The 27,436-nt window shown below is 34.6% G+C and overlaps 4 protein-coding genes and 1 long non-coding RNA gene across 11 annotated transcripts; 3 read left to right on the forward strand and 2 right to left on the reverse strand.

Moving 5' to 3' along the window:
• Position 1: 1 nt before the first annotated feature.
• On the reverse strand, positions 2-2,537 carry LOC105459679 (translation initiation factor eIF-2B subunit epsilon). The gene is made up of 2 exons (XM_011705899.1): positions 1,454-2,537; positions 2-1,296 (listed from the first exon to the last, which is right to left on the reverse strand). The coding sequence occupies exons 1-2, from the start codon at positions 2,138-2,140 to the stop codon at positions 91-93; spliced, it is 1,893 nt and encodes a 630-aa protein (XP_011704201.1). The 5' UTR covers positions 2,141-2,537; the 3' UTR covers positions 2-90.
• Positions 2,538-6,453: 3,916 nt separating this feature from the next.
• Positions 6,454-10,710, reverse strand: LOC105459681 (beta-1,4-mannosyltransferase egh). Of its 4 annotated transcripts, none has more exons than XM_011705906.1 (3): positions 10,612-10,710; positions 8,460-9,268; positions 6,454-8,192 (listed from the first exon to the last, which is right to left on the reverse strand). In XM_011705906.1, exons 2-3 carry the CDS (start codon positions 9,261-9,263, stop codon positions 7,620-7,622), a joined length of 1,377 nt encoding a protein of 458 aa, XP_011704208.1. In that variant the 5' UTR covers positions 9,264-9,268; positions 10,612-10,710; the 3' UTR covers positions 6,454-7,619. The 4 variants fall into 4 exon arrangements, with proteins under 4 accessions (XP_011704208.1, XP_011704206.1, XP_011704209.1 ...); XM_011705904.1 differs by having other exon boundaries at positions 10,308-10,695; XM_011705907.1 differs by lacking the exon at positions 10,612-10,710 and adding an exon at positions 9,915-9,990.
• A 614-nt stretch (positions 10,711-11,324) lies between these two features.
• On the forward strand, positions 11,325-15,169 carry LOC105459683 (serine/threonine-protein kinase rio2). 2 transcript variants are annotated; one of them, XM_011705910.1, is made up of 6 exons: positions 11,325-11,573; positions 11,743-11,884; positions 11,982-12,360; positions 12,446-12,730; positions 12,815-13,494; positions 13,632-15,169. In XM_011705910.1, the coding sequence occupies exons 1-5, from the start codon at positions 11,508-11,510 to the stop codon at positions 13,485-13,487; spliced, it is 1,545 nt and encodes a 514-aa protein (XP_011704212.1). In that variant the 5' UTR covers positions 11,325-11,507; the 3' UTR covers positions 13,488-13,494; positions 13,632-15,169. The 2 variants fall into 2 exon arrangements, with proteins under 2 accessions (XP_011704212.1, XP_011704211.1); XM_011705909.1 differs by lacking the exon at positions 13,632-15,169 and having other exon boundaries at positions 12,815-13,595.
• On the forward strand, positions 15,085-20,803 carry LOC105459682 (sorbitol dehydrogenase-like). The gene is made up of 8 exons (XM_011705908.1): positions 15,085-15,168; positions 16,779-16,812; positions 17,485-17,645; positions 17,805-17,968; positions 18,166-18,350; positions 19,196-19,374; positions 19,473-19,594; positions 19,911-20,803. Exons 1-8 carry the CDS (start codon positions 15,115-15,117, stop codon positions 20,062-20,064), a joined length of 1,053 nt encoding a protein of 350 aa, XP_011704210.1. The 5' UTR covers positions 15,085-15,114; the 3' UTR covers positions 20,065-20,803.
• A 448-nt stretch (positions 20,804-21,251) lies between these two features.
• Positions 21,252-27,344, forward strand: LOC105459684. Of its 3 annotated transcripts, none has more exons than XR_975710.1 (5): positions 21,252-21,524; positions 22,524-22,762; positions 22,861-22,976; positions 23,058-23,140; positions 27,229-27,344. It is a non-coding gene; the product is annotated as an uncharacterized LOC105459684 (long non-coding RNA). The 3 variants fall into 3 exon arrangements; XR_975711.1 differs by lacking the exon at positions 21,252-21,524 and adding an exon at positions 21,740-21,956; XR_975712.1 differs by lacking the exon at positions 21,252-21,524 and adding an exon at positions 21,984-22,243.
• Positions 27,345-27,436: the final 92 nt, after the last annotated feature.

Consider the following 27,436-nt stretch of genomic DNA (forward strand, 5'->3'; position numbering starts at 1 on the left):
GTTTTTGTCAAAAATTTGTCGGCAATATATTCACATGTGTTATATTAATCTCTTTTTACATTCATATAGTTATAATAGAAAAAAACAAAATTAATCATCGCTCTCAGTGGAATCTTCCTCCGCCTCTCGCAGCCATTGAATGAATGGCTGAACGGCGTTTTTCACTTTTATGTGAAGCGCATCCCCGTCCTCACCAGTAGACTCATACCACTCTAAAATCTTTTCTTCAGATAGTATATCGCGATCGTAAAACTGATGCAACAGGTGTTGCGTGTACGGCAGTAACTCGTCGGTTGTACTAGCGACGTCTTCTATAGCACGCAAACAGTCCCCCTGCGCGTCCTCGTTCTTAACGTAATTCAGAATGATGGTATTAAAATAGGTTATCATAATTTTCAGATTCTTTTGATAATTCTGATTGCTAACGGCAGTCTTCGTTTCGGAAAGGTAGTGCAGTGGCAGACTGAGAATCGCTTTAATGACATTATACGTGACCTCGCGCATAGTAACGTTGTACGCGTACCTCGACGAGTTTATCTCTAGAATTAAGTTCTCGCAATTAAGCTTATCCTGATAACCGCGCAACAGGCTGTCGATAACCTCGGACAAGAACATATTCGTGTCGTCCGGAATTGGAGAATCACACTCCAGATCCTCCTCGTTGCTGGACGACTCGGTGGAGCAATCTTCAGCGTTCTTACAGTCGTCGTTAGCCTCGACATTTGACATTTTAGTCTCGGAAATACCGGAAGATGTAGATTCGATAAAAGTATCGACGTATTCACTGCGAGCAGCAATGTCGACTCCAGAACACAATATACATTTGTTAATTTTGCTATCGTACCTGATAATGCAATTCGGAAATAAGATACTATTCTCAATAGTGCAATTATCTTTGATTCTGACGTTCGAAAAGATATAAGAATCATATATAGTAACATTACTGCCTATAGTACAATCGTCTGAAATCACAGATGTCGCAACTTTAGTATTATTTCCTAACGAACTATTAGATCCAAGAATACAATCTTTTTCTAATGAACAACCTTTAGCGAAAGTAGCAGTTTTGTGTTTATATGTACTCCGCGGCATGCACTTAAAGTTCTTTAGCAAAGAGAGAGCGTTCGGTGCTAGCGGAAAACTATATCTACGCAAAACGTCCTGGGTAAGTATATGATGAGCCTTCCACGACGTGATCGGCAAGGCATAATCCTCTGCGCTTAACTGCTGCCAGTAGATCCTCGAGTCCAAAATTTCCTCGTTCATCACTACCCCTCGAATAAAATCATCCATAGTCTAAAAACACAAGAATATTTCGTTCATTAAATTACTTGTTTCACTATTAGATATAATTAAAGATAATTGTGTTGAATATTAATAGATATAATTAAAGATAATTGTGTTGAAGCTTTAAATTAAAAAAGAAAAAGGTAATTCAGCTGATTTCACTTACCTGAAAGTCAAAGTTATCAGCGAAGAGTGGTAAAACAGATGGCGAACACAAGTAGATGTGAGTGTCCAAGTAACAAGAGTGAATTTCCACTGCGTCATGATTGAGAAACCAGTTTAATTCTAGCTTCACTTTCTTCCCACTGTCCTTCAGTTTGGTGTAATACAGAATTTTATTGCTGCTCTTATCCGATACAACTAGAGACGCTTCCTCGTTGAGACTGGAATCCTTCATCGAACCGCAGTTTCGTAACACCATAGTCATAGCCGCTCCCTTATACTTCTCGGCTTTCAAACGATGAGCGTTGAATAGGGTTTTAAGATCCGCATTGGTAAAGACGGTACCGCGAATCAGGATGAAATAGCCTCTGATCAATCCTTTCGTATCGATATCTCGCAGAGCATCTCCGAGGGATCTGCAGCCGTCGGAAATGATCAAGGAGACCGTGATGTTGTAAAACTTCTTCTTCGTGTATTTCTTCAGCAGATCCACGTGACTGCTGCAGTAGAGGAACACCTCTTGCACCCTCGACTTCTTCAGCGTTTCGATCATGTAGTCGAGGAGCGGTACGGTTATCACGGGCATCAGAACACTCGGGAACACCTTCTGCGCCGGAGTTAATCTCGTGGTGAAATCGTCCGCGAGAATAACGGCTTGCAGAACGTCCTTATTACACATCTTCGTATTCATGGTAACCCGTGTAATTCGCGTACGCGAATACAATTGATAAAAAAAATTGTCAGGATCTTGGCGACTGTGTTACGAATAATACGAAAACTCTTATGTGGCTCCACGTGCAAATCGCGGTTAGACGGGACGAAATGATTTGTAAAAATCACTTTTTACGTTACGTGCAATTAATGCGCACCGCGGCACTTTTCAATGCGCTTCTAAGAGTATATCAAGTGTTTCTTAAAATTATCAACATTTGACGCAACTTCGAACTCTCATTGCGAGAGAGCGAGCTGGAGCGAAACTCACATATATAACTCCAATAGGAAACTAACCTCAAAAAAATAAACGTCAAATGATCGCATCTGGTCTGATACGCTTTCGAGTATACAGCGACATCTAGCCGTAGTTCTCGGAAGCTCGTAGCAACCGACGACGTAAAATATTTATCACGATCATTGCGGTCGATAATGCAAAACTCGATGCAAACCCGCTCGTCGGACAAGCTCTCGTTTTATTAATTATCTCGAGAACTTTACACGCTCTTGGCAAACATTAAAATTACCTACGTATTATTGGCTCGTGAAAATGCAGAAATAATATTGGCGCAGTTAATTGTAAAAGCGACATACCTGGCGCCGGACCGCGTCTGTTGCATCTCGGCGAGAGAATGGCGAAGAAAAATCTGGCCGGGCACGCAGAGGCGAGAGTCAGTGATGCACAGGATATTGCGCGTCGCAAACGTCCAACACCTCGCGAGACACCCGCGAATAATTTATCGCTCGCAAGATTTGTACGTCGACGGAAACAATTGCGGAAAAGCAATCGGAGCGATTCGAACATGACCGTCGCGCGTCGCGGTGCATTTCGACTGATTTCGAAGTTTAAGTGCGACGCTGCGATTGGCGGATAATTGAAATAGCGAACCAATCACATCGCAGTATTTAGATTCGCGCTTTAACATTACTATTCTGTGCTTGAAATAAATTAATAAATATTTTAGCGTGCAATAAATAGTACACGGAAAGAACAATTTTCCAGATCTGAAAGTATAATTTTTGTTTAATCAAAATAATTTTGTGGAAAAGTCAAAATAATTGCTTGAATATCAAAACGTTTTATAGTAATGCTTATTATTTTTAATATTCCAACAAAATTTTTTGATGATCAACAAATTGCCGAGTCATTAATTAAAAAATAAAGAAACAACGAAAATTGTTAAATTATTTCAGTTACAGCCTCTATCTCTCTCCCTCTTCCTTCTTCTTTGTTCCTGAAATATTTTTATGAAACATGAGTGAAAATTATACAAAACCCCGTAGATGAAATTTCTTGTCCATTTTTTTCTCTCCAATATAAACTATGAATATATATTCTGCAACTATTGTGCATCAAATAATGATCAAATTTAGATTAGACCTAATCAGCAATTAGCTTGCCAAATGATACTTGTATTTTGACATGAAATAATTTTCTGTTTAAGGCTCTTGACTTGTCACATAAATCATATTAAAATCGTGATGTCATAAGCGAGAAATGACATGTAAAAGTTTATTGCATGCCATTTTTAAATAAAGAGAATTTGAATAAAATAAAAAAATAGGATCACTTTAAAAAAACTTGTAAAAATAGATGGAAATTATATTTTCCTCTCTGACAGTCTGATAAACAGTCGTAAAAGACACATGAAATGAAGCCTATTCAGGCAAGAAAACAAACGATTTGATAGCTGTTGAAAGGAGTGAAAAATATGCTTTTACGTAGGTAAAATTCAAAGAAAACATTATTTTCTATCCATTTTTACAATCTTTACGAATTTAATATGAGACAAGTCACATTTTTACAATTAACCATATAATAACGAAGTAACGTGCACGATAAAATTTCATTGTCAACAATAAGACCACAATAAGATTCGTTCTACAATATACCCGTATCGTTTAAACAGTAAGAATTGATCACTCACAATCGAGTGTTCTCTTCACATTGAATGAAATAAAAACGTAGAATTCTTACGGCTTACGACTTATGACACCGACATATGACATATTGTAGAACGGGTCTATAGTACGATGAACAAGGTTCTAATTCCATCCGCGATATAGAATCGCCGTCAACGCGGAATTTTTAGCTGAGTAGTCAGGAGTCAGAACTATCAGAAGTCTTAATACATAAAAAAAAGATTAGAGATAAAAAATTGTACAATACAAAGATATAAATAAAAATGATGCTGCAAAGAATAATTAATTTAATTGTTTGTTAAGTTAAACTTTAGGATTTTGATCGAAGTTGATGATCTAACGAATAATCTCCTTCGCAACTTTGCTGAAATGTATTAAAAAGAATATAACTTTCAAATCATACCTTTTACCGTTGATATCATCATTTGTTGGGGATAATAAAATTAAAGAAAGAAACAAAAAAAAATTTTTGGTCAAAAAATTTAAGACATCGAATGTTAGATGGAACAATAAAAGTTAAAGAAACATTGAAAACAGAGTTTTATAAACTTGAGAATAAGAATGAAAAAAGATACACAAGCACTTATTACTAAAGCAATTTTTACTTTCAATTTCCTTTTTATTTTTTCAATATCATAAATCATCGATTCTTAATGTTACTCTTATTACAATTGCAATTGTCATAACAATTCAGAATTTTATCAGTGAATACGATCTATATAACACTGGCGCGCGCACGCAAATTTTTTGCTTAATATAATACGCTACATGATATGAGAATATTTGTGTAATATAATTCAATCACTGGTTTAATCATTGGTCTCTTAAGATGCATCGATTAATTAGTACGTGTATGCGTGTGTGTGTGTGTGTGTGTGTGCGAAAAAAATAAAATTATATCTGACAAAAGACAAATTGATGATTTACATAAGATAATACTAAAGACAATTATGTTAAAATTGTATACAGTATGCAAATAATTCTTATTATTCTTCGTTACAAAAAAAAAGAGGTATTGCTGCTTTGTTCAATTCAACATTTGATGCGTGATCCAAAGGTTTCTCAAATTTATAATCGTTACATGATAAACAAATATACATAATAAACAGAATTTATCGAGATGAAATATAAATATAGAAATAAATTAATCTTTTACTAAAATTTCAAAAGAATATTTTATAGATTTATTGCAAATTCCATTTACATTTATTTATCGTAATCTGAAGTAATATTTAGGAATAAAAAAAAGTAAATTAATCCAAACGAGTTGAGAAATCCTGATTACATTTAGATCTTAAATTAATATAGATTTTATACTTTTGTGTGCATTCATATTTACTATATTCAATTTATAAACTGATATCGCTGTTAGAAAAATGAAATAAATGGCTGATACATAAGACTAGTGGGCTTGTTATTTTTCACTGACACAACAAAATAAAATACTTAAAAAACTTGTTTATATGTATGTGCGAACATTTTACAACGAGTGTAATGCAATATACACGGATCCACGATTATTTAGCAATATTAATTATGTAATTTTAACTTCTACTATGAAATGTTTCCAGCATAACAAAAAATAATTACGTCGAGAATGTATCGATGCTGTATGAAGTTATATAAGTTATAGCGACCTTCGTAATATCAATGCTACAATGTAAATTCTGCATTAGAATAAATACATTTTTAAGTGTTGAACACAGCAATTTAAAATCGCATTAATATTAATCATCTATAATATTAAACTACATGTATATAAAATTCCACTAAAATTTGATTATCAAAGAGCGAAAATACTCTCGGAAATATCTGCCGAACTGTAATTCCTTTCTTTTTTTTTTATTTGAACACAAAATATTTGGGAATAATATCTCACCGCACTAATACAGTGCTAATAAAAATTTATGTTAACATGTGTTTGACGGAAATTTCACGTGTGCTTTATATCTTCTTGACTAGATATTATAAGTCTTGCTAAATATATTGCTCGATTATTTCTAAAACAATCCCATTATTTTATTATAAAGATAATATTTGGAGTTTTGAAAATGCACGTTATACAATTTATATTAATATACAAAGCTTTAGGAAGCCTTAATTTGCTTAGTAAGTTAAAAAGCCATAAAAAATTATTTAAAAGCTGAATTATTACGAATGTTGATACAAAATGTTTTATAGAAATGTATAATTGTAACAAAGTGATCATTTATATTTTATATATATATGTACATATATCTTTTCACATGCTTTTATATGCACAATATAATAAGTAAAACTTTATGCAGAGCATAACAGAATCAGATTATATTAAAAAATTTAACATTTTCACATTTTATTTTTAAGAATATGACAATAATATTTCATATTTAATATTTCTAATATTTAATATTTCACAAAAAATTAATTTGATACAAATGTCTTTCCATTAAAATTTATCACTTTTCCACATATATATCTTCATAATTTGTTCATAGTCTTTAAAATATTAATTAAGTTAATTACAAGAAATAGACAATTTTTTGATTTTATAAGATTTTAACATAAAAATCATATTTTTATATCTTTTCAGAATTTTCATATATATATATTGTTAAACAATTAAATTAACCTTATTAAGTACAGTGTACATATATCAATTGATGTAAATGTATGATTAGCTTTGTCATTAATTAAAAGTGTGTAAAATCCCAAATAATGAAAAACTATTATATATGTATACTTCGGTATTAAGACAACGAAATATTTTGTGACTCACTCTATACGTTATTTTTTAAATTTGTTTGCATTAAGCTTAATACATGTTTCTATATATTTTTAAACAAGGATGTTGTTAATATGTTATTATAGGAAAGCAAGATTTATCACAGTTTTCCGAATTAATGATGCATTCAAATGGCTTATTGCTATTAAAAAATATAGACAAATGTCTGAAAAAAATTTCAAACATTGTTAAAATGTTAATATGATTGTAATATACATAACACTTCGTGAGATATTAAGTGAATATTAAGAAGAAAATACTATGATATGGCAAAAAAAGATATCTCTGAACACGACAAGAGAAAATTGGTGCAAGAAAAGGAACATGTAAAATGATATGCAACTTAACGAATGCTAAACATTCACACATGACATTTACATGAGATCAAAGTGTATATATACATATATGTATATGACATGTATTTTGCACTATGAGAATATGATATTGGCATAAATATATTTTTTACGTATTAATACTTTTAACAAATTTGGCAATGTTTTTTAATGCCAATGTATAGAATACGTTTCTAATACTGCATCTACCTATTGCTGTATACCTTCCATTTTTTTCTGTTCTGAAATTGATCAATCGATCTATCTTAGGAATCTCGCAATTCCCACGTATAATACTAACTATAAATATTCCGTTTGTGACAGTGATATATTTTCCTATGTAAATTTACAGGTACTAATTATGCACACGCACAATGGAAACATTACGCTGTTGCTAAGTATGCGCCAGTTAGAGATAATGGCTCTAAACTGATGACGCATCATACGGTCACGGGCGGCCTGAATTCCTTGTTAACGACATAAAACTTGTGCTTCTTACCGAACAAGCCCCATATCACCGCGACATTCTCAATGATTATATTGAACGGAATAGTGGACAGTGCACCGCATATACACATCATAAATCGGGCGACACCGAAACGATACAGGGAGAACGATTTGACTACTCCGAACACATACATGTAGATATTCACCGCGCCGATGAACGCGCAGAGAAAGTCAATCAACGGTGGGCAAGTGATCGGACATAATCCGGCCAGGACGATGTTAGACGTGGAGAGAGGCATCGTCACCCACGAGTAACACGAAATACCCAACAACAATTTTTTTCTTAGTGGAATCGCTTTGGAATGCACGACAAGTAGTATACCTTGCAGCCATCTTTTTCTCTGCTGTACGAAGTCCCACAGTGAAAACGGTGATTTCTCCCACATTTCGCCGTCCACGAAGTTGAACGTATATCCCTGGGAAAACGCCTTCATGGCAAAGAAACAATCTTCCGCGACGGATCCGTCCAATCCATTATTAAATGAAACCTGTTTTTCTGCTCCCATCTGTAATGTTCATAAAAGAAACCTAATGTAGAAATAGAACAAATTTTATATATATATATATATATATATATTAGTTTAATTATGTCACTGCTTTAGTTTATGTTAAGATAGTAACACTAATAATATATTTAAAATAAGATATTGACATTTTTATTATATATAATTAGGATAAAAATAATATGTATATATAAGGAAAAGTGATACATTATCTTTAACAATTTACATAAATCTACATAAATTTCTCATAACTAGATTATCGGTAATTACCTGTGTGACCACATAGGATCCTTTCATGCTAAAAAATGGCTTGTGAAACATGGTGAATTGTAATCTTAGCTTTCCCATATCGTCCGCCACTCTGAAGCTGTCGGCCAGGGTCGTGATCCAGTTGACGACATCCTCATTGGCGTACGTGATCAACCCTTGGCCAAATTGATGCTTGCCGTCCAGTACAAAGTTCAGTATACCGCGAACGGAGTTTTCAGTCAGCAGAGTCTCCTCGTCGAGGTGGACAATCCAGTCGTGATCAGCCAATTCGTTTACCGAGCTCTCGAGGCAGTATTGTAAAGCACGAGCCTTGAACAAGGCACCGCTACTTGTGCGGTAATTCGGTGGGACAACAACTTCCCGCACCCGGCGATGCGGCGTCAATCCTATCGGCTTGTCGCTCACGACTTCTATTTGGAAGTTCTCGAGGCCGGCCTCTGTGCATTTGTCCAGGTTCCTCTTCACATTCGTCTTCACTAGCTGCGGATAATCCCCGCGGGTCACTATCCTTATACAGATGAACGGTGCGAGCAGGGGCGAGCCCTTCAGGACCACTTTATCGGGGAATGCATTGTATATCGTTAATCCTATGAAATTGAACAAGACTTGGGGGAAGGAGAGAAACGTCACTGTGCGCAGCAGGTACAAGGTAATTGCACCGATAATGCCATATCTTGTCCATGGGTCAATTTCTTCCTTCTTATCTGTATTCCACCGAAGGCCACCGGATACAAATTCGAATACTAATATGACCACGAGCAGCAGGCAGCAGTGCAAAATGTGTTTCGTTATACTGTTCAACATTATTCCTGCAAATTGCAATGAGCATTTAATAACTAGTGTCATGCGAGTTTGGAATATTATAATCTACGATCGCACGCACAATTCTCGGAAAGCGCGATTACATTCGCGTGTTTCTTTATGTAAATATCACTCCTGCTAGGCGCAATCGCCGGGGAATTTCAGATGTCGCGTTTCGCAATCGTGACAGCTCTCATTAACCTAAATTGTGGCAGTCGGTGTGGGTCGTGCTCGGTGAACGACGGGAATAGACTATTTTCAAACTTCGCAGGCAAAGATTGATCCGGCCTTCAATTCTATCGCACAACACGCGCGTTACACATGTATACCGATAGCGCTCTAACGCAACATCGCTACCGCCACGCGATATACGTGCGATCAGCTGAATTGCCAATACGGACCCGTGAATCAAGGAAATTACGAAATTAAAATTCACGTCAACGTGACTCACAACGTGACCGTTTAAAGAGATAGCACGTATCCGCGATAACACACTACAATCGAAGTGTAACGAGCGCGCGATGACGGCCGGCGCGACCTTTACTCTTTTGTAAATGCAGACGTAGCGCGACATTTTTTTTTTTTTCGCACCATCATGACTTAAAACACCGATCGCACGGGACACCGATGGCCAGTTGAAATATCACGACTTACCTCGAGCTGTCGCGACTTCCGCGATTTCTCGGAATTTCAACAAGCGTCGCGAGCGGGCGGGCGGGAGGAAGCGCGCCCGCGCGCGCAAACACGTCTCGCCTCCGTCCGGCTATCGGCGATAACCGCGCGCGCGCGCGCGCGCGTCCGCGGTGCTCTCGTATAACCTTGCCGATATCTCGCATTCCTTACTCTCGCGGACGTATGATTTATAGGGTATTGTGCGAGCGAGCGGCAGGAAGGAGTACGGCCGGCGCGTGACAGCGCGATCGTTGCAACGTCGAGCGCGGTTTCGGGGGGAAATCGGAGAGACGGAATTGCACGCGAACGTCCCCGACGACCGTCGGCCGCTCCTCCGCCGCCACGCTCCGGCTGGGCTCCTGCGGCCGCACGTACCTGCGGGATGGCCGATGAATTTCTTTCAGGCGTGTGCAACAATCGCGGGCGCGCCGGGTTTGCCCATCGTCCACGGCGGCGACGACGACGACGACGACGCGGGGTCGAATTGGGCGCGGACTCAGCGCGTCGTTGAATCGGCGGCCGGACGCATTTTCATAACTTTTGACGCGCGCACCGCTTTTTCTCTGACGCACGCACACCACACGCAGCCGTCGCAGCTCTCACTACCGCGCCGCGCCGCACGGATTCAACCGGTTCAACGCACCGATTTGTTTCTCTCTTTTTTTTTTATTGTTATTACCGTCGAGCGATCTCGAGGAGGGGCGACCGATCGACTCTTTCGAGCGGTTCCGTCGACACTGTCGACACAGCGACGACAGCTCGGCTCGGCCCTTTTGCGCGATTCACCGCTCGCGATTATCAACATGAATGAACGGCGTTGGACGTAAAGGGCCGTTCAAACGGATTTGCGAGTCCGCGGAGCGGATCATGGACAGAGAAATTGGTCACGCAGTAATTACTTTTTAAATTAGAGAAAATAATTATGAATCAGTTTCTCTAATACATATACATGTACCTATGTATTATTATGCAACGCTGTGCAAGATAAATATCATAAAGCTCCGTTTCATGATTACCGAATGAGATATTGTACGTTTTCCAACAAGAATTAACACAGTCGGTATACTTTTCCATTTTAGCGACATAAATTGACTAATGCTCCACTTTGCAGAGTGTGTGTGTGTGTGTGTGTGTGTGTTTAAATATATATATTACGAAAAAACTGCTGTAAGATACAATTCAGAAGCTTAATTTTAATGTTCTAACCGTGTTTATACATGATAAATAAAAAATTGCCAAATTTCTCTTTTTTATCTTTTTTAAATATCTCTATCATAAGTATTTTTAAAAAATGATTTAATTGTAAGTCGAAAAAGATCCGGACACATTCATTACAAAATGAACATACAATCGATTTCGAATTTCGAGAAGAGTTTACTTTCATGTATATTTCTAATCTATGCACAGATGTGAGGTGTGTCGGTGATAACCTCAAAATTGCACATGTAGTGTAATGTATGTACGGCGATCCAACAAGATAGATAGAAGAAATAAATTAAAAAGTTTGATGTTTTAAGATAAATTTGTTTGAATTTGCGTTATATAAATCGTCCTGACATTTATCTGTAATCCAATATGGGAAAGTTGGACGTTAAGATACTACGATATTTAACCCCGGAAGACTTTCGTGTTTTGACTTCGGTGTGTATCTTTTAATTATTAATATATATTAGTATGTACAAGAGTTTTGTACACTCTTCTTTTATGAAAATTTATAAGACAGTTTAAAAAAAAACAAATTTTTGTGGATCTCTATATGCCTTTACTTTTCTTTTTCTTCTAATAGTTTTAATTTTTTTTTATATTTTAGATTGAAATGGGCATGAAAAATCATGAACTCGTACCTGCGATACTTGCCGCACAAATAGCGAATCTGCGTTACGGTGGAGTTCATAAATTGCTGAAAGAAATGTGCAAATATAAATTGCTCAGCTACGAACGAGGCAAACGATGTGAGGCATAGAAATTTATGTGATCATATATATATATATATAGAGAGAGAGGTTCTATTAAGAATACACTTAAAATATGTTATAACAAAATTTTCAGATGATGGTTATCGTTTGACGAACGCTGGTTATGATTATTTAGCCTTAAAAGTCTTGACGCAAAGAGGAACAATCTGTTCCTTTGGTAATCAGATTGGTGTTGGCAAAGAATCTAACATTTTTGTCGTCTCCAACGAAGACGAGACTCCGCTTTGTCTAAAGTTACACAGACTGGGTAGAACGTGCTTCCGAAACATTAAAGAAAAAAGAGATTATCATCAGCACAGACATTCCGCATCTTGGTTGTATTTGTCAAGAATCGCTGCAACCAGAGAGTTTGCGTATATGAAAGCCCTTGTGGACAGAGGTTTTCCTGTGCCAAAACCAATTGACTTTAACAGGCATTGCGTTGTCATGGAGCTGGTTGAAGGTGGACCTCTGTATGTTTATCAATTTTATTACTAATTGAACTTAATTATTAGACAAGTCACTTTTATATATGATGGGTACTTTATATTATCTTAGGTGTAATGTAAATGAAGTAAATAATGTGGAAGCGTTGTACGACGAGCTCATGGATTTGATTGTTAGACTGGCGAATCATGGCGTTATACATGGAGATTTTAATGAATTCAATATAATGATCAAAGATGACGGCAAGCCTGTTGTCATTGATTTTCCTCAGATGGTTTCTACAGAGCACGAGAATGCGGAAGCCTATTTCGAAAGAGATGTGAACTGTATCCGTGATTTCTTTAAGAGACGTTTTGGTTATGAGAGCGAATTGTATCCAATTTTTCAGGATGTGTCGTAAGTAATTAAAAATTGTCCTCTTCTTATATCTTGATTATTATATTTTCTTGCTGATCTAACGAATTAATTTATTCATTTTAGTCGCGAAGACAGCCTAGATGCTGAAGTCAAGGCCAGTGGCTTTGCAAGACAAATAGAAAAAGAAATTGATACTCTCATGACAGAAATTGGCATTGAATATAAAGAAGAAAAAGACAACGAGTCCAGTGAGGACAATGAGGATAACGAGGAAGAAACGTATGAGGATTGCGTTGATAATATTGAAGATTTAGAACATCAATTAAATGATTTACAATTTCAAAATGAAATTGTAAAAGAAGGACTTGATGTTCCAAAAGACACTAAAGCACTAAATAATGATAATGAACGTTTGAAGGGAATACATACAGTGTCATGTTCCGACGAACAAAGTAATGTGGAAAATGAATGTAAACGAGAGAAAGAAGACGTAACGGTAGAAAATGTAATTGATAATGAAGAACACAATGATCATACATCGTGTGATTTATCATCAAATGTGGAAAATGAAGCTGTACATTTTTATGATGATACACGAAGTATACGAAGTGCTTCAACAGCTGCTACAATTGCACCAGATGTGATAAAGAAGAGAACAAAATTAGCACTTGACAAACGCGAGAGGAGCCAAACGAAGCGGGCACTTGCTAAAGGAGAAGCAAGCGCAGTGACGAGGATACGAAGGGACAATAGGGCTGAAATTAAAGAATCGACTGGAATTTGGGGTTGGGAATGAAGTTATTGTAAGTTATTTACATGTATTTTACAAATATAATTAACAAAATACTGTTGTAAATCATTTGTCGCAATACATGTATGCATGAATACAATTATTTCTTTTCATTATTTGTACATTTTATTACATACAATGCAATTTCAGATTCTATCTTTGTTTATTATTCCGATCTATTTACTTTAATAAAGATAAGATCGTAGACATATTCGAGATAGATAAAAGCGTTATTATTAAAATCAAATATTTCTCATAATAGGAAAAAAAATATTAAAAATGTAGTATTGTTCCTCCAAGGACGGATACAAAAATGTTAAAGTTTTATCTTAAGAACTAAATCCTATTCATTTCAGATTGCTTTAATTTTATCATTTTGTAATATTTAATGACTTGTTTCGAATTTTGAAATATCTCCTAAATATAGGTTTAATAAAAATTTCGGGTATCTTTGGAGAAAATTCGTCGTTCTCAAGAAAAAACAGTTCAACTCCAAGAAAGAAGAGTCTCTCTGTAGAGAGGTATACAATCAAGACCGAAACGAGTATTTTGTTAATTGTAAAATAGATATTATCAAAATTTGTATAGGTAAACTAATGTGAAATAATATTGGTTTACTTATATATGTACATATATATCAATCTGATTTAAACATACATGAGGTCAGATTGGAAATATGCATTGATAATTTAATCTTTAAATCAAACATAGAAATTCTAAAGATGCAGATTCTTTCTACATAACAAATTAACAACTGGATTCAAAATTAATTTTTTAAAATTCTAAGTAAACCTTTCACACAACATCAGATTTCTCCGAAGTAATCATCTGTAGATCACATGTAATCCGTCGACCACATGTCACTCAGAATCAGATTCCCTGACTTTCTCCATTTCTCCTAGTTCTTTCCAATCAGGAAGTATAATGAAATCCCTTCTCTTAAAATATCGGACCAATTGGGAGATTTTTAAGAAGTATCTCTCTTAAATGTGGCACACTAAAGATCTTTGGAGAAAATTCGTCGTTCCCAATAAGCTACAGTTCTACTTCAAGTGCAAGAGGAGAATCTCCCTGCCGAAAGGGGTATACGATCAAGAGAAGAATAGGAAGTACAAATTTTGTTTTATCTATTTATTTTGTCTCCTCTATCCTGTGTTATGTCACGTTGCTTCGCGAGCGCAACACAACACGCTATCTGCGGACATAGGACCGATTGATAGTAGGAAGGAAAAAGTGGGACTGCATACACGGTACACAAATCGATTTACTTATAGTTCCGACAGAACAACGTATTTCTGCGACAGCATTACGCAACGATTGATGGTGCGGTTGCGAGATATGAACAAATTAAACCGTTCGATAATTTCGCGCCACGAAGGATGTTCGCTGATAGTGATGGTGGTGGCAGTGGCGGTGAAGAAAACGGTCTAGCAGGCGATAATAAGGCCGCGGTGATAGCTCCAAGTACACACGTATATAATTGCGGCGCCTGTATATATATAGCAGCGAGAGTTCTCTCTTGAACGCAGAGTCCCGTCCCTCGTGCATTCTTGTGCTTGTCAAAATATCCGGAAGCGACTTGACGCAGACGGTTCATTACTGACGACTATATATTATCTATTTCTGTAGGAACATGGCTAAGGACAATCTCACCGCTGTACTGTATGGCATCAACGATTTACGCCTGGTTAGTACACGTTGCGAAAACATGATAAATTTGCACAGCTGCGCTTGCTCAATGTTCGAATCGAATGCATCACTCTTACGATTTTATTTTTAAAGTACAAACTTTCATTAGCTGAATTCGTACTTAACAGACAAAAAATATCAAGCAAAACTCTTAGAATGTATTAAATTATATATTTTATGAATTTTTATAAAAGAATTTATGGTTATTTCTGTTTCATATAATCAATTTATATATTACAGTTTTTATGATATTATAGATCATAGAGTAATGTTATGTACAATTTTTATTTATTTATTAAATTAAATGTACGATTTATTTTTATATTTGCAGCTGTGTAATTTAAAGAAATTTATATGTATGGTATTCTTTCTTTTAATTACACATTCTACATATAAATATGTTATATACTTTCCTTACAATTTTATTTTCTTTTTTTTATCACATTTGAGTATACGATTATTATTTTATTTTAAATATAGTAAACGCAAAATAATGCATCTCTAAATAAATCGTGAAATCAAGAAGAGAATAAATTTTTTGTCGTTTTTCTTATAGAAAGTGAAAGTGATCTTTTTGTTTACTACAGTACTAGCTATCATAATAATAACTGCCGAACTGTTATTTTAAGCTAACGATAAATTCGTAGATATTTTTGATTTATATATTTGCGCTAAATATTAGATATACTAGATATAAATCAATTTTTAAGTTATGTTTTTTTTAAAGCAGATAAAAGAATCACATCGATTTTTATGCAAAACACCGAATTTCAAAAAATAGAAACTATTTAATTAATAACTAATTAATGCGCTTTTTTGTCATTTCTCTCCAATTTTGTTTTATGTAAGCAAAAGATAATGTAAAAAGTAACATTTTTCTAAGAAAATTTCATATTTTAGAAATAAAGAATTTATAATTTTATAAATATAAATTCTTATATTTTATCAATTCTTTTTAATTTACTAATTTTTTATAAAAATAATATAGCAGAGTAAAAAAATTCATATTTTTTTCTTGAGAAAACTGAAGCTACAAATTCATTTTCTTCATTTTATTTAATAGAATATGGATACAAAATTATGGATAACTTTTTATTAGATGTCATTAAGATTCGGATTTCTTAATATTCAGATTATTATTTTTACAATTACAATGTGTTGTGGTGATTCTTGAATTTAACTACTGCACGCGAAACTGCAGTCGCCTTGCAAATTGATTGCACGTGCGCCTCCTTATTAACAGATTGACCTTTATATTATTGTAGTATCCGCACTAATTGTAAGTAATTTTTTTTAACTTTCTTGCCATTTGGTATTTTTAGACCATGAAAAATAAGTGAAGAACTTTAAATTGAAACAGCAAATTATTTTATAATATCCAATTTTTAATATGTCAAGCTTTGTGATTTAGCATTGTGTGCTTTTTGCAATGTCACACAAATATGTTTTTTGTAGTATTAGAATTTGAGCGACTTGCTACTAGCAATATTGTGTCATTTATCTTTATCTAATGAATTCAATAAACAAATAAGGACAAAATGACGCAATAAAACTAATAGCACGCTCCTCGAACGTAGCCTTAGATACGGGTAATTTTTTCTGTTTCAGGAAAACACGAGTATCGAGGAACCAGGAGATGGTGGTAAGAGATACCTTTTATCAATATTTATTAATGTTTTTTATTTGATAGCTATTTTTCAATTTCTATTGGTTTTGATAAAAATATATCGGAAGATTTCAATAATATGTAGTATTGACGATAAGAAACGTATAATTACTAAGCAACATATAATAACATTGATACGTTAATAATATAATATTATCTTTAAGAAGCAACTTATTAGTAAATTATCCAGCGTTTGTTAATAACATTATTTTAGTAAAGAGAAAAATTGCATAGTTTTTATTTGAAAAAAAGAAGGATACTTTGTTTGATTGCATAACACTTTGATATGCATCAATTTACATTGAGTGCTATTAATATATGCGATGACGCTCGTCGAAGTAATATGCAATGCTGTTCCAGATACGTACTTATAAAGATTAATTTCAATTTAAAGCTGTTGAATCTTCTCGCGTATATATTTAGATCTTAATTAATTGAGAAGACACTTTATCTTAAGTTTGAGTATCGATTTTTTGATTAGTAAAAGCAGCCGCGCACTGAGACTGCGAAGTGGGGGAAAAAAGCATTAAATGACTGTTTTGGAATCAATTAAATTTATCATAACATTAAGAATTTGAGAAAGAATTTAGATTTTATATTTTAATAAGTTGGAAGTATCATAATAGAGATATTGTAATTCTTTTATAGAGGTGCTCCTCGAAATGGGATGCGTAGGAATCTGTGGGTCGGACGTTCATTATCTTGTCAATGGCAGAATCGGCGATTTTATAGTGAAGAAACCCATGATCGTCGGTCATGAGTCTTCAGGAACTGTCGCCAAACTTGGAAAAAATGTCAAGAATTTAAAGGTATATACGTCATAACATATCTATTTACTTTTTCTCATGAACTAATATTGAAAAATTTATTCGCGTTATTTTCATATAAAATATATAATATTTATATATATATTAATAAATACATATTATTCTTGATATTTTTATGTTTTTTTTAATTTTTTTTTATAGGTCGGCGATCGTGTTGCCATTGAACCTGGTGTGCCTTGCAGGATGTGCACGGACTGCAAGGAGGGACGTTACAATCTTTGTAAAGATATTGTGTTTTGCGCAACTCCGCCCGTGCACGGCAGTTTAAGACGTTTCTACAAACATGCAGCTGATTTCTGCTTTAAGTAAGCATAGTTAATAAATATTTAATATTTAATAGTAGTTAATAAATATTTCGTTTATACATAATTATGATAAAACTGATTAGTTATACATAAACGATAATATAGACGCAGGGTAGCTCTTTATAAAATGATTTAATAAAATGTCATCGCAGATGGAAAGAGAATTAATTTTTGCATGTGTGATTTTTTTATAACAGATTGTCCAATCATATGAGCTTAGAGGAAGGAGCGCTTTTAGAGCCATTGTCAGTGGCAGTACATGCTTGCAAACGGGGCGGGATTGGAATCGAGTCTACTGTATTAATTCTGGGAGCCGGCCCGATCGGTTTGGTAACGTTGCTGGTAGCCAAAGCCATGGGTGCAAAAAAAATAGTTATCACGGGTACGTATTTAAAAAAAAATAAAACTTGATGCAAAAAAAGTATTTTAATCTATGTTTCAACGATTTTTTATCTTTAATTTAATATTTCAATTAACAACTGAAAAATGTGAGATAATGCATTGATAACAATTCATGCAATAAAAAGTAAAAGAAAAATTACTCGTTACATTCTTATATATTCTTACGAAACTAATCGCAGTATCAAAATTCAATCAAATTTTTAATTTCTCTACTGGTTTTTATTATGTGTTAAAATAAGAGTTTAGTATTTCTTTACTGAAATAAGAAAAACTTGTGATACAGACAGGCACTTGTTATCTGTAACTTAACGGAAACTTCTGCAGCGATTGCGTTCGTAGCGCCGCGATAACGAAATTTTTGACGGGAGATGTATTTTTTAAATCCGTTTGCAAAGCGATAAGTAGCTATCAAGTTACTTAATTATCTATTTACGTAATGGCGAATGAGAGAAAAACATCAACATCAACGCGTTCTCCAGATATGGAGTAGCATAACGATGTTGCAATGTTCGATCGCGAGATAAGTCTCGCTGAGGCTGCACTTATTATGCCATGAGAGATACTGCCTGTGGGACAAGAATGTCGAGGTCACGCAGTCACAAAGTGTCGCATATCGTATAGTATAATCATTTTTCTATTGCAAATTCGAAGGCGTAGAGCGCTGCCTTTTCAAGAAGGCCATTTTTCTAAAACACGTTACTGTCTCTTTTGTAGATAGCACAATGCGTTTTACAAGTAGCACAAGTTCTCTACTAAGAGGAATTCTAAATGCATGCCTATACAACTAGTAAATGAGATGTAAGTAGGCAAAATTTATGTTTACAGATATCGTGCAAAGTAGACTGAATGTAGCGAAGAAACTCGGCGCCGACGAAACTTATCTGGTGCAGAAGGATAAATCGGAAAAGGATATGGTGGCTGATATTCACGCAATTTTCGATGGCGCACCCAATAGAACGATTGATGCTTCCGGCGCACAAGCCTCGATTCGTTTAGCGATTCTCGTAAGTCTACGAAATATATTCTTGTTTTTTAGATTATTTAAAATTAGTCAGCACCCTAGAGAAATTAGATTATGAATCATATTTGTGTTACTTATCAGGCGACCAAATCCGGTGGAGTTGTGGTATTAGTGGGACTGGGTGCTCCAGAAGTGCAAATTCCACTAATAGATGCCTTGATAAGAGAAGTCGACATCAGGGGAGTCTTCCGATATGTAAATGAGTAAGTTTCAATTAGTTCTAAGATTGTACGTTAAATAGAAAAAAATATGATAACTATATATAAAAATATAAAAATATAATAATATAAAGTTATTATATTTTTATATCTTATTTTTATAACTTTGTGTTATATTTTTAACCGATACTTTATGCCAAATTAATTATTGCGAGAAGTAGATGTGTTTCTAAGAAAAAATCAAGAATTTTGTAGTTTTTAATTTATATATAATCTTTACAGAGAGAGATGAATTATATCTTAATGTTGTACACTTGATAGAAAATTATTCTACATATATGGTTTTTTTCCCAATTTATAGCTATAGCGACGCATTGGACCTCGTCGCGACTGGCAAGGTAAACGTGAAGCCATTGATCACTCATAATTACAAGCTGGAGGAAACTAAGCAAGCGTTTGAGACCAGCAAAACTGGTGCAGGCGGGGCTATTAAAGTTATGATCCACTGTAAATAGCAAACGAAATGCAATCGTGATTCTCTGCGAAAAACGTTACGCGAAGAGCTTTTATATTGTGGCATGCTAAGCTGACCTTTATCATTTAAGCTACTAGTAAATAATCGCCTTAATTTGAGTTGATCAGATTTGAAAATGGAAAACCGTATCTGGATATTTGTCAGTGTCTTGGGCATTGATGTATCACAGAATTGGCAAAATGTTTTATCGCCAAATCTTTCATCCTGTAAGTGTTTGTCATCTCGTGTAAATTGCCAATTGATATGCGATGCATCTTTCACTTGGCAAGAAACATTCCTAAATATTGTACCATTTAACTTCGTAAATAATCGTCTTAATTTAGAATTTGACTTGATCGAGATGAAAAATGTGTCTGGCTATTTACTGATGTATCACAGAATGTTTTAAATTTGCCAAATTTTCCATTCTGTATGTGTTTGTCATCTCGTGTAAATTGCACCATGGTATAATTTATATGCGATGCAGCTTTCACTTGACAATCAATTTACTAGCGAGAAACATTCCTAAACGTTGTACAGAGATCGCATAAATATGTATAATATGCTATTGTGGATAAATATAATGGCTCAAAGGAATGGCGATGTCCGAAGATTAATGACATGATTAATGAATGAATTTTTGATTAATAATGTTGATATTTTCAACAAACATAAGGAAAATAATGATATATTTTGGTACGAGTAATAAAGTTTTATTCCTGAATCTTTTGCACGAAAAACGAAAATCTACCGACATAATTTTCAATTCCTTCATATCCCCGAGATTTATTTTCCACAAAAATTATGTTAATAATATCCCATTATTACAATAATTCCATTAAAACAAATTATATATTCTAATATCCCATATTTTATATTTATGAATTCCAAAGATCTGATATTTGGTATTGCATTGTCATTTAAATTAACATTTCGGTAACCTGCGGTATTTCAATTATTAAGAAACATTTCGAATTTAATTTCTGCATTAAATAACAGATTTCTTTGCATAATCTATTGCATTATCTACGTTTATTCTCTTTGCCTTGCCGAAAATCGAACGAGATCTTCACATTACGCGAAATGCGAATGGCGCGGGGAGAAAGTGACGAGGCGACGTGATTGGTCCGTCGATTGGACTCGCCGCTCGCGAACCTCGCGCCCCTGGCGGTCGACGCGGTCAGTCATGGCCGCGTCGCGACGTTTCGAGGTATCGTTTCCGCGTCACTCCGCTTTAGTTTCCGCGTTCGTTATCGTTTAAGAGCGAGTCGCGGACGCTCAAAACGATCGCGAGCGTCTCCCGCGCCGCGTCGAGCATTCGTCGTGATGCAAGCGTCACCCTCCGGCTGGCAGGCGGACGTCAATAATGCGAAAATTCCAAATCCACTCGGAAGCCCGTTCGTCCTGCCATTTTACCGTCGAGATGAACGCGAAGTGCAGCTGACGCGCGATCGGCGCCGGGTAAGTGCACGCGCGTCACGGTTACATATTGCCATAATTAGTCACTTCGTCATATTCGGGTTTATCATATTCGGGACTTCAACAGCATCGCTCGTCGAAGCTTATCGAGCGTTACATTCAAAATCTACGGCAGCGTTTCATTGGTGCTTTCGCGTCGGTACTGTCGATAGCCACGATCACGTGACCGCGCGCGACGCGCTGCCATTTGTAAATGGCTGCCATTTGCAGTGACGTCGCAATAGCGTCGCGGCGTTTTTAACATCGTTTGTTTCGACGCGATCCGCGGTTCGCCCGGAACGTACACACACTCGGCATGTGATTGTTGGCACAACAAATCGTTTTTCGCGTAATTGTTGTATTGGGCGTGCTCCGACTGCCGAGGTTGCGAGTAATATGCGTCTCGATTAGTACGGCGTCGATTACGCTTCAGAGGTTAGTTGTCGAATCGTGAGACTATGGGACGACGCGTATGCGGCTTTGCTCGCAGCGTTTTCGGGCCGAGCGGGTTTGATCGCTCCGAGAGCGATTAGTGACATCACATGCTCGCCACGTCTAATCAGATATATAAACGGAGCGATCAAAAGTCGTTCCGTCCGAAAACGCTATTACATGCGGTTCGCGAAATTTGCATTGAAAGACCCTTCGATTCTTGACGAAGATTTGTTCAATAACATATTTCATAGGAAATTCATATTGAAAACAATGATTTGCAGGCTAAGGTAGTACTACAATATTATGCATTTTTCCATTAAGGAATATTGTTGAATGGTAAAAGAACTTTATGTAATAATTATACATTCCACATTTATCTGCACAGTACTTTGCATGTGCAGGTATACATGTGAAATGTGTAATTAATTTTATCAAAATTATGCCTTCTTCAATTATATTAGAATCCTTCGATTCTCATAATTGATTCTTCAATTATATTAGAAGCCTTCGATTCTTATAATTGAAGTTCTCGTGTCTAATAAATGTGGATTTTGAAAATTGTTACAGATTGTAATCTTTGGAAACCTGATGTCTCTGGTTTTGTTACGAAAATTATGAATTCAAGGAATTCAAAAAGATTGGATGAAAGCTTGATGTTCGACATATAAAGGTCTTTTGACATATAAGTTCTGGATATTGAAAATTGTAAAAGCTTCTTAAAAAAAGCTTGATTACAGCACTTCAGTGCTTAATACTAATGACAACCAAAGGGAAGAGACGACAGGAAAACCATATATATAATCCAGGTAAATTAATGTTTTTTTTACACTTGGCTATACAAAAGATTTATATTTTCCATTATACATATATTAACCCAATCTGTTTCGACCTATTTCTGTTGCAGGATAATGAATAGAGCCTGACATCAATATTTAAAAATATCTTGGAATAATGATGTTTGAAGTTATACAACAAAGTCATCATTATAATCGGGCACAGTTGCAAGGAGATATACAATCCGTAAGTTATTTGTGCATTTATTTTTAGATGTGTCTTTCCTTGTATTAATATTCATATAATTGATTGCGATTTGTGTTATAGGTAATAAAATACATGGAGAAACTCAAGAAGAGAATCTTCATTGTAAATTCTCTACATCGTCTTGGAAAGGCCTTGTAATAAAAGTAAGTAGGTTAAAAATCAAGATTAAACCTTATCATTACCAAGAGTAAATACATTTTATATGCATCCATTATTATTGAAAAATTAAAAATGTTATCTTATTGAAAAATAAATGAAAGAAACATAAAAATAAATAAATTTAATTTTAAATAAAATGATTTTATGTATATTGTATTAGAAGCATTCACTTATTTCGTTGATATTTCAATTCTTATGAAATATATCGAATTAGAAATATATATAATCAGAATCTTGGTATTGTTAAGGTCACATAAATATTTTTTGCATGATGTATATTTTTATGCATGTTGGCTGATATCACAATTTCCTCAAAATGTTCTGCTACGCTATAATATGAAAGAGCTATAATATTTAATCTACGTCGAATTAAGACAACTTACATATTTAGAAAGTATTGCTATCAAAAGTTTTACGTTTATCCTATAATTAAAAAAAATGTTTCTGGTATTTTACAATAAAATTTTTTGCTTTTACAAAAAAATTGTACATTTTATGGAATACTTGAAAGTTTTATACAGTATTTGAATTCTATATTTTGTTCGACAATGGATAAACGTGGAATATTTTATCGCCTAAAGTAAAGAATTCATAAATGTATTTTTTATCTGTTGAATTTATTTTTTACACTATATAATTAAATTACCTAGTTGATGTTTTTTTGTGATAAAACACTATCACCTTGTAATTCACACTGATATCAGTCGACGTACAAAAGAGCGTTAAGTGGCTTTGGCGCACTGGCATTGAATAGCGAGCACAGGGCGATGAAAATCGTTTTAACCATCTGCAGTATTGTCCATTAACAATAGCACTGCGTGACTTCTTCTATTAGCCTTCTACATTACCAAGTGCGTACTTCAGGCCTACATTTATTCCACCCCATTCATTCCGAAGTTCTTTAGTTATACCCGAGTAAACTGCCAAGTATGTACTGTACTGTACAGTTTTGCTTAAATTCATTTTAGTTAATAATAAATTAATTTAAAGAATAATCACATATAATAGACAACAGTAAATGATTGATTAAAGGATATCATTAGCTATTCTTGAAAATCTTTTTGTAAAATAAAAATAAACCAAAATTTTTAATATTATTGATTTTACATGAAAAATATATTATTTAAAATTAGGAACAGTCGGCGAAATAACAAAATTCTTATTAAATAATTATTAACTTTAGTAAATAACTGCTTTAATTTATCTCTGTCGATGTAAGAAGGGCCTCGCGAAGCCTCCATTTACACACAAGCGGTTAGCTGCGAGCTCTTAGCTTTGATAATGGAACAGCGCGACTTCTTTTATTAGCTCTCCGCTCGTTACCGAGTGATGCTCGACGAATATTTGTCCATCCGGTGGGTGAGCGCAAACATATAACTTTTATATATTCCATTTGTACGTTCCGTTTGTCGTTAGGAAAGACGTTAGGTGAGAACGACAAGAAGATTTCTCTTTTGATATTGACAATAATAAATCTTGCTTTTAAAAAAGCGAATCCTTGCTTTGTTCAAATTAAAATACATACTATCCACTTTGTTATTAGACAGATAAGTGAATCCGAATGGCTTTAATAGTAAGTTATCCAATAAATTCTTGATCAATAAAATTATAGAAAGATTACTTTTTCGAAGTAGAAATTATTACGTGTCTCGTAAATTTTTGATTTCTATGAAATATATATTAGCGAATCTAAAATGAAATTAAAACTAAGTTTACTGATAACCGGATAACAAGTTTTTATCATGCATCTATGTTCTTATAACTTAATTGATTTTTTATCTAATTTATATAATCTTATTTTTTAACATTATATAATCTATATCTTTATGAGCAGACCTTAAATTTTTTACTTGAAACATTGAATCTATGTATATTTGATAAAAAAATCTGAACATTACAATTTTATCTGGTGATGAACAATTATCTATTAATATCGCTTATTAATCAGTAATCAGTGGCCTCTCTCTGACAAATTTCTTATACTTTAACGCTGTAATTACGAATTACTAATGTATTTAGCTCCCGCGATATCGTTTTTTTTTCTTTTAATGAAAGTATTCGTCATTTGCAAATACAGGATCGCGGAAAATTTCGCGGAAAACCACGTTACAGAGGTTACTCGTTACGCGCGTAAAATTTTCCGCTCTCGTTGGAACGGACGTAATCTCGGATATTCGTAGTGCGGGAGCGCACCTCGCGCTTCGCGTTACATTATCGGAGACGGCGGATAATTAATTAGAGTGCCGGCGCAAACAGCAGGTTCGGCAGGAGGACGACGGACCTACCATCCTCCCCCGTTCGTCCAGCAACTTCGGCGTACCTTGCGCGTCCGTGGCGTTTGCTATGACGCAAATATAATCGACAGCATTTCCCACGAGAGCACGACGGTGGTGCCGGTTGTGCATACGAACGCTCACCACGCGGCCGGGCCACGTTGACGTTGGTTGGTGTTTCCTTGTTGGAAGCGTGTGGCTTCCGAGTTTGCCCGCGCATATTTGCATGGCCGGGATAGAGAGACAGACACGGCGGGTATATACATTTAATCGCTTCGATAACCGATCGCCCGTGTTTGCCTGTCGCTGTTCGCTTTTGAGTCTGTCCAATTGGATTGACTTGCGAATGGTTCCGTTCGTTATCCGTTAGTAAGGAGCTTCTGAACCAGTCACTAATACTCCGCGCGATGTATACTCACGCTTTATCCAACTGTCGTGTACTTTTTTTGTTTGGTTAATGATTTAGTAGCAATACAAAAATAATGTTAGTTTTACGTTATATGATTTTCTGTCCAATCAATTTGATTCTGCTTGAATTTATGCCAATTTGTGTGTTTAAACTCATTTATTGTTATATAATCTTGATAACCTTTTCAGAATTATGTCTCAGAAGATGTTTTTTGACGTTTGGGACTAATTATATAAATTATATATTAATTATATATCCTTTTTTGTACCATTTTTTAACTTTCTAGATGAAATATTTTTAGAATCTTATAAATTATAATTGTTTATCAAAATAATTAGTTTTGATATTCCAAGGATTGTCATTTACTTTTATTTTAATCTCTCTTGTTTGAATAGACTCGCCTTTCAGAGTATGTTATGTAAAGCCGATCGATGTTTTCTCTACAGAGAAGTACTGTATGCAGTTTATTTTTACTTTGCGGTTTTCTTGCACGTGCGCCTTACGACATTTTAGGGCTGCATTTTGGCAATAGCGGAAACGGCGGTGTTTTCATATCAATCTTGCGGTCTGGTAGTTGTAAGTCGCCCGAGTATGAAGAGATCCTACCCAGAAACCTTAAAACTGAAGGAATACTCGGATAATCGTCACCTAATACTTTACCCGTAAATGTATCCTTAAGAACGCACGCTCTAGACTTCGGTAGAATGCATGCAGTATCCTGTGAAATATATTTGCTGCAATGACAAGTTATTTTATTTTACGCTTTTTTATTGTGGCTGTTCATAATGTATAATTTGTAAATTTCAAATTGCGAGGTCAAACATTTTAACTAAAATCTTTAAAAATAAAATATTATGTAAAGAGAATTGATTTCAAGTAAGAAGGAAGAGAATATTAGGCCCGATTGCATCAATATTATTTTGATTTTAAGCAAGATTTAAATCTCTCTCTCTCTCTTTCAAGATTTTAAAGAGAAACAGACAGAGTTTTAAGCCTCACTTAGTCAAAATAATGTTGATGCAATCAATATTGGTTAGGGCCTTAGAGAATTAGATCAAATCAGTTTTTTTTTTACATATTCTTTATTATGTAGAACTTATTGTATCATATTATATAGTATAGAAAAAATATATATTTTAAAGCACTATAGTTTTTTGCCTTCGTGACAAAACATTACGGAATGGCATTTTTGAATGATGTGTTGATCTCGGAATTTAAATGGGAATGTTTAAATTCTCTTTTTTTTTTATTCTGATAATCATTGAAAATTTACGGAATTTGTTTTGATCTTACTCTTTCTCTGCAATGTAATGCTGTGTGAACATGTATTTAAGTGTGTTAAACAGGAAAAGTTATTTATATCAAGGATTTTTGTAATTTTCATTTGCAGATTTCCAGAAACTGGGCCCGTTGGGATCAATCTTTATTCTGTCTTTTCTCTCTTTTGACAATAAACATATTAATTAATATAATTATGTTTAATTTATTTTATTTTTACAGAGAGGCAAAGAGAGAGATATATATAAAATGATATACATTTGTAATATTTATGCAAATAAACGACAAAGGTTCCTCAGGAGAATAAATATATATTTTAC

This window comes from Wasmannia auropunctata, unplaced genomic scaffold (assembly GCF_000956235.1).
Source record: "Wasmannia auropunctata unplaced genomic scaffold, wasmannia.A_1.0 LD334170.1, whole genome shotgun sequence".
Taxonomy (NCBI): Eukaryota; Metazoa; Arthropoda; class Insecta; order Hymenoptera; family Formicidae; genus Wasmannia; species Wasmannia auropunctata.